Source organism: Natator depressus, chromosome 5 (genome assembly GCF_965152275.1).
Source record: "Natator depressus isolate rNatDep1 chromosome 5, rNatDep2.hap1, whole genome shotgun sequence".
Lineage (NCBI taxonomy): Eukaryota > Metazoa > Chordata > Testudines > Cheloniidae > Natator > Natator depressus.
Window position 1 is genome coordinate 111804885 of NC_134238.1, and position 14454 is coordinate 111819338.

The following is a 14454-nucleotide window of genomic DNA, read 5'->3' on the forward strand; positions in this document are numbered from 1 at the left end:
GGACAGGATAAGCACACACCAGCAGCCCTTGCTATGCTTTTAGACAAGATATAGCTTTCACTTCCACCCAGAAGAGGCCTTGTGACATTGCCAGCTACTCGGAAGCACAGCCAAAGCCATGCCACTGACCAATCCAGACAGCACCTCTCCCTCTTGTGCTCAAGACCTGCTGGCCTGAAGCATTGTGGCTCTTTTGTGCAAAAGCAATAAGAATAAATCTCTATGCAGAAACACGTTAAGGAGGGAAGGACAAGCCTCTCTCACTCACCAATGTACCAGTACTGGAGTACTACTCTACCAATGTACCAGTACTGGAGCACCCATAAATTAGTCTTAAATCAGTAAAAATATGAGTGGAGAGGGTAGGATCCTGTAATACAATGGTCTGTTGCACAATATGAACATGAACCTTGAAGAAAAGGAAAATATGGCTATTATGAAGGTGACTTAATGTTATTTTTTCTGGAACAGGACACATCAACAACCATTCCCATCATTCTACTAGTTAGTGTGATGCTAAAAATCTGATTAACAGCAGAAAAAATATCTGATGTGCCTTTAGGAATCCATTTCTCCCCCTAGCTATGTGCTGTATATGGACTCATTAATAGATGCAGAAAGGTATGCACACGTGCATCAAGGCTAGAATGTTACAGTCCTCTTGCTTAAAATCATTAGTAACTTGGCAGAAATGGGCTGGAGGCTGAGTGGATTATTCCACAGCATAAGTTTTGCATATCCCTCCTTCTGTGCAGCAAGAGAGAAACCGAGAAACTCCTGCTTACGTAAAAGGAGCAGAATAGTCACCTTAGTAACCCCAACTCCTGCTGTTCATAGAGATTTTTCAAAATATAGTGCTCTGACAATACTTTAGTAATTATCTATATTTATAACACCAAGGGCTTGCACCCATTCAAGGCAATGCAGTGCTTAATTTGTCAAGGAAGAGGTGCCAGAAACCAGCAAGTGCAGAGGTGCTGGGGCTATGAACTGCCAAGCCTAGAAGGGCCAGGACTCAGCCCTGGCACAAATTAAGCACTGCTTAGATGCCAAAATCCAAGTTTTAGGCTTCACTGCGAAACACACAACTCCTGGTGAACTTTGCGAGCACCTAAACTCACTTGGTGCCTGCGTTTTCAGGGTAAAAGTTCCCTAAGCCCCTATGTTCCTGCCTCTGAGCTTGTGCACTGTTGCCCCACTCTAGGCCCTGGTCTACACTAGGACTTTAGGTCGAATTTAGCAGCATTAAATCGATGTAAACCTGCACCCGTCCACACGATGAAGCCCTTTATTTCGACTTAAAGGGCTCTTAAAATCGATTTCCTTACTCCACCCCTGACAAGCGGATTAGCGCTTAAATCGGCCTTGCCGGGTCGAATTTGGGGTACTGTGGACACAATTCGACGGTATTGGCCTCCGGGAGCTATCCCAGAGTGCTCCATTTTGACCGCTCTGGACAGCACTCTCAACTCAGATGCACTGGCCAGGTAGACAGGAAAAGAACCGCGAACTTTTGAATCTCATTTCCTGTTTGGCCAGCGTGGCAAGCTGCAGGTGACCATGCAGAGCTCATCAGCAGAAGTGACCATGATGGAGTCTCAGAATCGCAAAAGAGCTCCAGCATGGACCGAACGGGAGGTACGGGATCTGATCGCTGTATGGGGAGAGGAATCCGTGCTATCAGAACTCCGTTCCAGTTTTCGAAATGCCAAAACCTTTGTCAAAATCTCCCAGGGCATGAAGGACAGAGGCCATAACAGGGACCCGAAGCAGTGCCGCGTGAAACTGAAGGAGCTGAGGCAAGCCTACCAGAAAACCAGAGAGGCGAACGGCCGCTCCGGGTCAGAGCCCCAAACATGCCGCTTCTATGATGAGCTGCATGCCATTTTAGGGGGTTCAGCCACCACTACCCCAGCCGTGTTGTTTGACTCCTTCAATGGAGATGGAGGCAATACGGAAGCAGGTTTTGGGGACGAAGAAGATGATGATGAGGAGGAGGTTGTAGATAGCTCACAGCAAGCAAGCGGAGAAACCGGATTTCCCGACAGCCAGGAACTGTTTCTCACCCTGGACCTGGAGCCAGTACCCCCTGAACCCACCCAAGGCTGCCTCCTGGACCCAGCAGGTGGAGAAGGGACCTCCGGTGAGTGTACCTTTTAAAATACTATACATGGTTTAAAAGCAAGCATGTGAAAGGATTACTCTGCCCTGGCATTCGCGGCTCTCCTGGATATACTCCCAAAGCCTTTGCAAAAGGTTTCTGGGGAGGGCAGACTTATTGCGTCCTTCATGGTAGGACACTATACCACTCCAGGCCAGTAACACGTACTCGGGAATCATTGTACAACAAAGCATTGCAGTGTATGTTTGCTGGCGTTCAAGCAACATCCGTTCATGTGTTATCCTCAGGAGAGTGAGATATAATCCATGGTCACCTGGTTGAAATAGGGTGCTTTTCTTCAGGGGACACTCAGAGGAGCCCATTCCTGCTGGGCTGTTTGCCTGCAGCTGAACAGAAATGTTCCCCGCTGTTAGCCACAGGGAGGGGGGAGGGTTGAGGGGGTAGCCACGCGGTGGGGGGAGGCAAAATGCGACCTTGTAACGAAAGCACATGTGCTATGTATGTAATGTTAACAGCAAGGTTTACCCTGAAAGAGTGTAGCCAGTGTTTTATAAAATGTGTCTTTTTAAATACCGCTGTCCCTTTTCTTTTCTCCACCAGCTGCATGTGTTTCAATGATCACAGGATCTTCTCCTTCCCAGAGGCTAGTGAAGATTAGAAAGAAAAAAAAACGCACTCGAGATGAAATGTTCTCCGAGCTCATGCTGTCCTCCCACACTGACAGAGCACAGACGAATGCGTGGAGGCAAATAATGTCAGACTGCAGGAAAGCACAAAATGACCAGGAGGAGAGGTGGCGGGCTGAAGAGAGTAAGTGGCGGGCTGAAGAGAGGGCTGAAGCTCGAATGTGGCGACAGCGTGATGAGAGGAGGCAGGATTCAATGCTGAGGCTGCTGGAGGACCAAACCAGTATGCTCCAGTGTATGGTTGAGCTGCAGCAAAGGCAGCTGGAGCACAGACTGCCACTACAGCCCCTGTGTAACCAACCGCCCTCCTCCCCAAGTTCCATAGCCTCCACACCCAGACGCCCAAGAACGCGGTGGGGGGGCCACCGGCCAACCAGCCACTCCACCACAGAGGATTGCCCCAAAAAAAGAAGGCTGTCATTCAATAAATTTTAAAGTTGTAAACTTTTAAAGTGCTGTGTGGCATTTTCCTTCCCTCCTCCACCACCCCTCCTGGGCTACCTTGGTAGTCATCCCCCTATTTGTGTGATGAATGAATAAAGAATGCATGAATGTGAAGCAACAATGACTTTATTGCCTCTGCAAGAGGTGATCAAAGGGAGGAGGGGAGGGTGGTTAGCTTACAAGGAAGTAGAGTGAACCAAGGGGCGGGGGGTTTCATCAAGGAGAAACAAACAGAACTTTCACACCGTAGCCTGGCCAGTCATGAAACTGGTTTTCAAAGCCTCTCTGATGCGTACCGCACCCTCCTGTGCTCTTCTAACCGCCCTGGTGTCTGGCTGCGCATAACCAGCAGCCAGGCGATTTGCCTCAACCTCCCACCCCGCCATAAACGTCTCCCCCTTACTCTCACAGATATTGTGGAGCACACAGCAAGCAGTAATAACAGTGGGAATATTGGTTTCGCTGAGGTCTAACCGAGTCAGTAAACTGCGCCAGCGCGCCTTTAAACGTCCAAATGCACATTCTACCACCATTCTGCACTTGCTCAGCCTGTAGTTGAACAGCTCCTGACTGCTGTCCAGGCTGCCTGTATACGGCTTCATGAGCCATGGCATTAAGGGGTAGGCTGGGTCCCCAAGGATACATATAGGCATTTCAACATCACCAACAGTTATTTTCTGGTCTGGGAATAAAGTCCCTTCCTGCAGCTTTTGAAACAGACCAGAGTTCCTGAAGATGCGAGCGTCATGTACCTTTCCCGGCCATCCCACGTTGATGTTGGTGAAACGTCCCTTGTGATCCACCAGAGCTTGCAGCACTATTGAAAAGTACCCCTTGCGGTTTATGTACTCGCCGGCTTGGTGCTCCGGTGCCAAGATAGGGATATGGGTTCCGTCTATGGCCCCACCACAGTTAGGGAATCCCATTGCAGCAAAGCCATCCACTATGACCTGCACATTTCCCAAGGTCACTACCCTTGATATCAGCAGATCTTTGATTGCGTGGGCTACTTGCATCACAGCAGCCCCCACAGTAGATTTGCCCACTCCAAATTGATTCCCAACTGACCGGTAGCTGTCTGGCGTTGCAAGCTTCCACAGGGCTATCGCCACTCGTTTCTCAACTGTGAGGGCTGCTCTCATCTTGGTATTCATGCGCTTCAGGGCAGGGGAAAGCAAGTCACAAAGTTCCATGAAAGTGCCCTTACGCATGCGAAAGTTTCGCAGCCACTGGGAATCGTCCCAGACCTGCAACACTATGCGGTCCCACCAGTCTGTGCTTGTTTCCCAAGCCCAGAATCGGCGTTCCACAGCATGAACCTGCCCCATTAGCACCATTATGCATGCATTGGCAGGGCCCATGCTTTCAGAGAAATCTGTGTCCATGTCCTGATCACTCACGTGACCGCGCTGACGTCGCCTCCTCGCCCGGTAGCGCTTTGCCAGGTTCTGGTGCTGCATATACTGCTGGATAATGCGTGTGGTGTTTAATGTGCTCCTAATTGCCAAAGTGAGCTGAGCGGACTCCATGCTTGCCTTGGTATGGCGTCCGCACAGAAAAAAGGCGCGGAATGATTGTCTGCCGTTGCTCTGACGGAGGGAGGGGCGACTGACGACACGGCTTACAGGGTTGGCTTCAGGAGGCTAAAATCCACAAAGGGGGTGGCTTTACATCAAGGAGTAGTTCAGGCAGGACTTCACGGAGGGTTCCAATAAGAAATGGTGCACCTAAGTTATTGTTCTTATTGGAACAAGGAGGTTAGCCTGGCCTCTGATTGATACATGGCTAGATCTACCTCGCAGCACCTTCTCTGTGAGTGACTGCAGTGTGACCTAGAGGAATGAGTCCCCTAGACAGGGCAGGAGGCAAATGAGTACAAAACAAATCTGGTCTATTTCTTGTTTTGATCCACTCCATCTATCTTTTACATCTTTGGCTGGCAGCAGACGGTGCAGAAGGACTGCAAGCCATCCACATCTCATGGCTGCTTGGCAGAAGATGGCACAGTACGACTGCTAGCCATCCTCATCTCTTGCCTGCCTGGCAGAAGATGGCACAGTACGATTGCTAGCCATCGTCATCTCTTGCCTGCCCGGCAGAAGATGGTACAATACGATTGCTAGCCATCGTCATCTCTTGCCTGCCCGGCAGAAGATGGTACAATACGATTGCTAGCCATCATCATCTCTTGCCTGCCCGGCAGAAGATGGTACAATACGACTGCTAGCAATCCGTATTGCCTGCCTGCTCACCATTAGACGGTTCAATACGACTGACTGCAGGACTAAAGAGAATGACCTGGTCAAGTCACCAAAAATTTAGTCCCTGCGCCCATGTCTGCCCAGGCGCTCCCAGCCGACGTGGCCAGGAGCACCTCGGACATGACGAGGACGGCTACCAGTCATACTGCACCGTCTGCTGCCAGAAGGCAATGGGTTGCTGCTACTGTGTAGCAATGCCGTACCGCGTCTGCCAGCACCCAGGAGACATACGGTGACGGTTACCTGAGCGGGCTCCATGCTTGCGGTGGTATGGCGTCCGCACAGGTAACTCAGGAAAAAAGGCGCGAAACAATTGTCTGCCCTTGCCTTCACGGAGGGAGGGAGGGAACGGGGGCCGGACAATATGTACCCAGAACCACCCGCGACAATGTTTTAGCCCAATCAGAGTGCTCCATTGGGCTGCTCTGGACAGCACTCTCAACTCAGATGCACGATTGTTTGCCGTTGCTCTGACGCAGGGAGGGGCGACTGAGGACACGGCTTACAAGGGTAGAGTTCACGGAGGGTTCCAATAAGAAATGGTGCACCTAAGTTATTGTTCTTATTGGAACAAGGAGGTTAGCCTGGCCTCTGATTGATACATGGCTAGATCTACCTTGCTGCACCTTCTCTGTGCGTGACTGCAGTGTGACCTAGAGGAATGAGTCCCCTAGACAGGGGAGAAGGCAAATGAGTACAAAACAAATCTGGTCTATTTCTTGTTTTGATCCACTCCATCTATCTTTTACATCTTTGGCTAGCAGCAGACGGTGCAGAAGGACTGCATGCCATCCACATCTCATGGCTGCTCGGCAGAAGACGGTGCAATAGGACTGCTAGCAATCCATATTGCCTGCCTGCTCACCATAAGACGGTTCAATAGGACTGACTGCCGGACTAAAAAAAATGACCTGGTCAAGTCACTAAAAATTTAGTCCCTGCGCCCATGTCTGCCCAGGCGCTCCTGATCGACCTCACACAGGCGACCAGGAACACCTCGGACATGACGAGGACGGCTACCAGTCGTACTGTACCGTCTGCTGCCAGAAGGCAATGGGTTGCTGCTACTGTGTAGCAATGCCGTACCGCGTCTGCCAGCACCCAGGAGACATATGGTGACGGTTACCTGAGCAGGCTCCATGCTTGCGGTGGTATGGCGTCCGCACAGGTAACTCAGGAAAAAAGGCGCGAAACAATTGTCTGCCCTTGCCTTCACGGAGGGAGGGAGGGAAGGGGGGGACTGACGATATGTACCCAGAACCACCCGCGACAATGTTTCAGCCCCATCAGGCATTGGGATCTCAACCCAGAATTCCAATGGGCAGCGGAGACTGCGGGAACTGTGGGATAGCTACCCACAGTGCAACGCTCCAGAAGTCGACTCTAGCCTCGGTACTGTGGAAGCACTCCGCCGAGTTAATGCACTTAATGCACTTCTGTGGGGACACACACACTCGAATATATAAAACCGATTTCTAAAAAACCGACTTCTATAAATTCGACCTTATTCCGTAGTGTAGACATACCCTAGGTGTCAGAATGCCTGTCTCCCTGTCTCCCGAGCAATCCATGAACAGAGGGAAGATAGGCATTTACCCACTTATCTCATGTGTGGGGCCCAATCCTGTAGCCTACTTGTTAGGGCACCCACCTGGGAGGAGGGAGACTCAGGGTCCAGTCCCCCTGCTCTAATGTCTCTTTAGCCACAGTGGAACAGCTTCAACAGGAGAAACTGAGGGAGCCCCAAATCCAAATATCCTATAGCTAGGTGGTTAGAGCTCTCCCAGAGCGAGGTGGGAGACCCCTCTTCAAATCAGGGGATTGGAATATTATACAGGAAGATCTGGATGACCTTGAAGACTGGGGCCGGGGGAGAGAGAACTAGGATAAAATTCAATGGTGCAAAGTCATGCACTTAGGGTCTAAGAAGAATTTCTGTTACAAACTGGGGCCTCCTCAGTTGGAGGTGACAGCAGAGAACAGAAAGCTAGATGTGTGGGTTGATCACAGGATGACGATAAGCCATCAGTGTGATGCGGCTTTGAAAAAGGCAAATGAGATCATAGGATGTGTCAGGTGAGGCATTTCTAGTAGCCACACAGAATTAATGCCTCTATCCAAGGCACTGATAAAACCTCATGTGGAATACTGTGTACTGTTGTGGTCACCCATGTTCAAGAAAGATGAATTTACATAGAAACAGGTGCAGAGAGAGCTACGAGAATGATCGGGGAATGGAGGGTCTGTCTTACAAGAGGAGACTGGAAGAGCTTGGCTTGTTTAGTCTATCAAAAAAAAAAAAAAGCTGAGAGGGGATCTGACTGCTCTCTATACATATGCTAGATGTGTAAATACCAGGGAGGGTGAAGAGCTATTTATGCTACTGGATGTTTGCACAAGAACAAATGGATGTGAACTGGCCATGAACAAATTCTGGCTGGAAATTAGAAGGTTTCTAATCACCAAAGGGGTGAGGTTCTGGAACAGCCTCCCAATAAGAGTTGTGGGGACAAAGAATTTAATTACTTTCAAGAGAGAGCTGGACAAATTTATGAGTGCAGTTGTATGAGGGGGTTGCTTGTGATGGTAGGGGGCAAGGCTCTATACCCCTGGGTCTCACTTTGTCCTATGTCTCTAAAGCTCATGCTTCATGGTTTCAGATGGCTACCTGCAGGAGTCAGGAAGGGATTACCCCTTACCTGTAATATTCTGGGTTTCTTTTAAACTTCATCCAAAGCATCAGGAATAGCCATGGCTGGAAATGGGATATAGGATAGAAGGGTCAGGACCCTGAGGTGGTACAGAGCATCCTCTTTCTTAGGTGCTTCGCTGGTTAGTTCTTGCTCACCTGCTCACCACATGTGAGGTCAGGATGGAATTTTCCCCCAGAGCAGATTGGCAGTGACCTTGGCGGGTTTTTGCCTTCCTCTGCAGTGAGTGGGTGCAGGTCACTTACTGGGATTATCTGGGTATGTCTCAATCCTTTCCCTGCCATCATGAGGGCCTCAGGCCCTGGTACACCTCAGTCTCGTCTATTGTTTTCCTGTTCCACATAATAGTTTAGTCTCCTGTAGACTTAGTACTTTGGTCTAACTTTGGCTTTAAGTTTAGGGTGATGGTGTTCTGTGATCTACAGGTTAGATAAGTGTTTTGATTGGGTCCCCCTTTGTGTCCATAGTCATTTATGCGCCTCCCTCCAAGTACATATACCACCCCCCAGTTCTGGAGGCAGAGCAGAGAGCAGCAGCTGCCAGCTAAGTGCCCAGCTCTGAAGGCAGCGTGGCACCATTGCTGCTCCTTCTGGGGGCTGACAACTTTACTGCCTCCAGGTGAGGGACTGGCAGGGGCAGGGGAGGAAGGAGAGCCTGAGGCCAGGTGGCAGAGCTTTGGCTTTCCCCTTTATCTCCACCTCCCAGGTGTGCATGGCCCTGCTGCAGGAGTCCCAGTCACCTGGGGCTGACCGTCAGACTTCTTTAAAAGAAAAAAAGCCTCCCTTGCCAGGCCCACCCCACAGTTTGAGAACCTCTGGAGTACATAATCTGGTGGTCCCTTCTAGCATTAAACTCCATGGCTTTTGCTCAAACAAATTTGTTAGTTTCTAAAGTGCCACAAGTCCTCCTTTTCTTTTTATGGCTTTTCTGAAATCCTTTCATCTCCTTCGGCAAAAGGGGGAACTGAACCTGAGTCTCCCCCATCCCAGTTGAGGGGCGGGCCCCTATTTGTGTTTGCAGAACTGAGCCCTGAGTCAGGCTGGAAGGAACCAGGGAAGTGCTGTGCAGGAGGGAGACACCTGCAGCTCTCGCCGCTCTCTCAGCATTTACCTGAACTCGCACTCTCACAAATTAATCCCACCCTCTCGTCAGTGTGCCCAGGAGGGGAGCAGTGGGGGCCCCACGCGCTACCATCCCGCCCCTCTTTTGGGGGCTGTCCCTTTGCAAGGGGCGTGGCGCTGCGCCCTGCTCCACCCGGGAGAGACGCTTAACTCCCCGCACCGGGAGGCGAGAGGGGGCAGACGGCGGCGGCTCTCCCCCGGCCAGGCCCACAGGCGCTGCGCCCTCCTCCCCGGGAGCTGTGCGGTGACCGGCCATGGAGCCGGGCAGCTCTCCGGGGCTGCCCCCCGCCTTCCTCCGCCCGCCCAGCCTCTTCTTGCGGGCAGCGGCGGCCGCAGCCGCGGCCACTGGCGGTTCCTCCAGCCCCTGCTGCCCGGCGGTTGGGGGCCCGGAGCGCGGCGCCTGCTCCCCGCGGACCCCGAAGTGCGCCCGCTGCCGCAACCACGGCGTGGTGTCCGCGCTCAAGGGCCACAAGCGCTTCTGCCGCTGGCGGGACTGTGCCTGCGCCAAGTGCGCGCTGATCGCCGAGCGCCAGCGGGTCATGGCCGCGCAGGTGGCGCTGCGCCGGCAGCAGGCGCAGGAGGAGAGCGAGGCCCGGGGGCTCCAGCACCTCCTCCAGCAGCGCCCGCCCGCCGCGCGCGGGCGGGCGCCGGCGGGCGGGGGCGTGAGCGCGGAGCTCCAGCCGGGGAGAAGAGGTGCGCGAGCGGGGCGGGGAGCGCGTGGGGCGGAGCGGGGGGCCCCTCAATCCTGGCCCCTCTGCAGCAGATGCTGACTTCAGCGTGGCCACGATTTCCCCGAAGTGTGTGCGCGCACTGGCGGGGCTGGGCAGCGGCCGTGCGGACAGACGGCGGCGCCTGTCCATACGGGGAGCTGCCCTGATGTTCCCCACGCGTTAGGGGGCAGATACCCTAAAAGAGCGCTGCCCCCGCGTAGGCTCCCAAACCAGAACCTTATTTTCAGTGCTCCGCACCCAGCGGGTCCTATCTTGACGCTTACTGCCAGATTTTCAGAAGAGCCTCATGCACGGAGCTCTTCTAAAAATCTAGCCAAGGTTGCGTGTTTTACCAGTACAGTGTATGTACGTATGTATTGCATATTTATGCGTATATAGGCAGTATATACTTAGGTGCCTAAAGAGGCAGTTGGGTGCCCAAATCCCTTTGTGACTCTAGATCGTGGTGTTACACTCTGGCCTTCAGTTTTTCTCTCTTACAATACCGTGCATGAATGATATGCACAGCATATAAACACTTTTATGCTTTTTATTAAATATGCAATTTCCTGTTATCTGTTTCATGTGTAATATATTGCATTTTGGAGTATGTGTTTGTGCACACATATGATCTAACAAAATGCAATATGTTATGCAGTAAAATAGGAAATGTCATATTTAATGCAATATGCAGTGTATTAATAAGTTCAAGATAATATCAGCAATATATGGCCTCAGTTTTGTCAACTTTTATGCATGTGTTTAAGTTTAAGCACGAGTAGTCCCACTGACTTCAGTGGGATAATTCAAATAAGCACTCAAGTGTTTGTGAGATCAGGGTCTTTATTTTTGCATGTATATATAAATGCTAAATGTGCAATGTTATGTTATTATGCAGGATACTGTGTTGCATATTAAGTATAGTAAGCAATATGTTATCCGTGTAATATACGTCATGCAGCTTTTACAAATAAAATAAGAGACTATCAGTTTTTTAAAAAACAAAAAACATTTTGTAAGTTTAGGAATATTGTGTTTATGAAGTTGGTGTCATGATGCCACAAAGAAGTGGATAGCTTTTTTAAAAAACAAAAACAAAGCAAACTGTGGTTTCTGCTGATTTTCTTGCATTTTTGTTAAAAAATTTATCTTGCAAATTCATACTTAAGGATGAAGTCCATTTACACTACGCTGGACTATAGTGACTAAGGGTGGCAGCATCAGGTCCTTAATCCTTGCTTTTGGCAATAGTTTTGATATACAGCAAAGTTAACTGAAAGACTCGCATACACATTTGGGTATTTGATCATGCATGTATGGGAGATCATTCAGTGGTCTCTGATCCTGCAAAGGCTTAAGCATCATTGAAATCAGTGGCAAAACTCTTGTTTACTTTAGTGGGTGCAGAATCAGCCCTTACAGGACTACATAGGCTTATAAGCCTTTGCAGGATTGGAGCCTTAGTTTTTAAACACTGAAAATCTATGTGGGATGGTTGCTAACAGGATTGTACAAATATGAGAAAGTTTTCAATATTTACATGTTTGTAGGGTTTCTGATTTTAGGTTTTAACTGATAATAAATCAGTTTTTATCCAATAAGCACCAGAAATGGTTACTTGTATTTAATAACTTGTCTCTATAGAACAGTAATGCGGACTATAGTGGGTGTGATTTCTAAAAAGTACTAACATGCTCAGCCTTAATTGGTCTATGTAGATCTTGCTGTAGTACACTAGAGGTTCCCTAGTACACTTTAGCGTCATGCTGTTTGAAATTGTCATGTTCCTTTAACATTTACTAAGAGATTACTCATTTCAGTATTTACAAAGAGAGAGCCTTGGGGGGGGGGGGGGGGAACCCTCGATTTTTGAACATCTACCTAAAGTGCAAAAATTGCTAAAAATAACCCTTTGAAAATTTAAATTAATAAACCCCCCAAAACAGAAAACCCCACATATATGCTACAAAGAAATTATGTGTATTTTCCTCTAATTAACCATTAAAGCCTTAATTCTGTAATTTGTGTGCACAGGTGGAATCTTGTGCCCATGGAGAGTCCCAGTGAAATCAGTGTGACTTTGCAGGCACAAATGTTTACCTGCATGGGAGCAATAGAAGGATAGGGGCCTAGATTTTTGTTCTGGGCATGTCCAGTATATACTTATTGCCTCCCAAAAAAGGTATTGACATGATGTAAGTACTATGCTGAACAATTTGGGAAGTCTTGCATCATTATTCATTTTAATTTCAGTTGCCTCCTATGTCTGTATCTCAGCTAAAAATAAGAAAATCTGGATCTTTCCCTTTAGATGAAAGAATGTTACTCAGTGAGGATTACTCATTGTTCAGTTTTTTTTTTAAAATGAGTCATTTTTCTTCTTCATGAGCATAAAAGTAACTAAAGAGTGGGGAGGACTAAGCTGATTTTCTGCTTCCTCTCCCCAGTCTCCCCCTAACTCAAAATCAACTGGAGGGAATTTCCTCAAATTTCCGCACAAAATGGCACTGAGCATTCTAATGAAAGTCTGAACTTAGGAAGGAATTCTGTTGGTGAAGAACAAGAAGGAAGATAATTCTGCCTGCTCTCTTAGCCCTGCAGAGCCAGCATGGCTGTTTCATCACTAAAGTGAGCTAATATAACTAAATAAACAGGGAGAGTCTGATGTTTTCTTATTGTATACCAGCACAGCTCCATTGAAATGAATGAGAATCTGGGCAAGGATCCCTTGAGTACAAAGGTGCAATTTTTTTATTTGGTCACTTTTCAGATTTCAGTCTTAATTACACTGTTCGTTGCTTTGAATACCAAGGGATAAAATCATGGCTTCGTTGGAGTCCTTGCCAAATTTACTGTTTACTTCAGTGGGGCTCGGATTTCACCCTATATCTTTTCCTGGGAAGTGTAATGTGTACTGTGTGGAAATTTTGGTAGCTATTTATAAGACTTTTGAAGGCTAGTTGGGGAGCTTTAGACTAAATTTAATCTTTTTTTTTTTTTTTTTATTTTTATTTCCCAGAAGAACAGGTGCAGAAGTATGACTCGTACTTCAGGGTGTTAGAAGGTCCTGTAGTCCTATCACATCCTCCTCCCCTGATATCTTCGCCTGAGTCAGCAGAAGCTAGTGGAAGCTGTAGAGTGAAGTCATCTGGGCTGGAAATCTCAGAAAAGGAAGAGAATGTTCAGTGTCCTAGTCCGGAGCAGCAGTTGGAAGGTGTAGAAAGTTCAGGATCCCTTTCTTCTTCAGACATGGAATCAGGAAATGAAAGTGAATGGTCCAAGGATTTTGCTGCCCCCCGTTCCAGTCTGCCTGCTGCTGCTTCAAGACACAGAGACCCACTTGGCATTCTCACCAAAGTCTTTCCTAGTCATAAACGAAGCAAGCTGGAGAGTATCCTGCAGTTCTGCAAAGGAGATGTGGTCCAAGCCATAGAACAGATCTTGAATAGGAAAGAGAATAAACAAAATGTCAAAGACTTTGCAAACCCATCTCGATCTGAATTTAATGCCTTACACAGAGCCTCTAGTTTTAGCCTCACAGGATTAGGTGTTGGAGCATTTGGCAATACATCAGCTTTCTCCCCTCTTCAAACCGGTTCTACATCATTTGGAAGTGCAACAAATCTTTATAGCCTAAACCCTAGACTGGGGATTAGCCCTCTAAAACTGGCTTATTCCACCCCTGGAAGAGGGCTGCCTGGATTTATGTCACCCTACTTAACACCTGGACTCGTTCCAGCTTTGCCTTTTCACCCAGCAATGGACTACTCCTTTTCAGGAGCGTTCAAGGATGCTTCTTACTTTCCGAGTAAAGAGTCAGTCACTAGCAGTGGAATTTTCTCAAGGTTAAATCAAGAAAACCAGTAGTGCCTTTTAGCATATTCCCTTTCGTAATGCACTTCCAAAATATGCAGCTGTGATGACATCTGGACTAGTATATCGAGCCTCAAAGGATGCTTTAATCCCACAGTCCATAGAATATTCTATTAGAGGTGGCAGAACACTTCCAGTTCCTTTTTAAAAGAACATAATGAGGCTTTATACACCTTTTGAATGTGATTTTTTTTTTTAAATTTTAATGTAGAATGGCTTGCAAAACTCAAATATTTTTAAGCAAAAAAGAAAATACTTTAAATTATGTATTTTTCCATCCAGAATATCTGCTGTGAAGAGCTGGTTTAAAAATTAGCACTGATTTTGAAACTGAGTTTTTTATTATACATATATTTTGTTTGTATAATGTCTTCAAATTGTTTTGTAAATGAAACAATAACTAGGATATATTTGTCTGTGAACAGAAATAGTTGAATTATAAGGAAAGTCCATTAACTTTCGTCTCCCTTTAAAAAAAAAAAATGTTTAATCAACTCTGTTTACTTATTTTTGTTTACATCATTGA

At 48.0% G+C, this 14454-nt stretch overlaps 1 protein-coding gene across 1 annotated transcript; it reads left to right on the forward strand.

Moving 5' to 3' along the window:
- Positions 1-1732: 1732 nt before the first annotated feature.
- Positions 1733-14134, forward strand: DMRTA1 (DMRT like family A1). The gene is given in 6 exon segments (XM_074953812.1): positions 1733-2143; positions 2723-3161; positions 8154-8214; positions 9377-9571; positions 9573-10038; positions 13075-14134. Coding segments are annotated over 6 exon segments (2415 nt in total). The 5' UTR covers positions 1733-1737; the 3' UTR covers positions 13923-14134.
- The last annotated feature ends 320 nt before the right edge of the window (positions 14135-14454 follow it).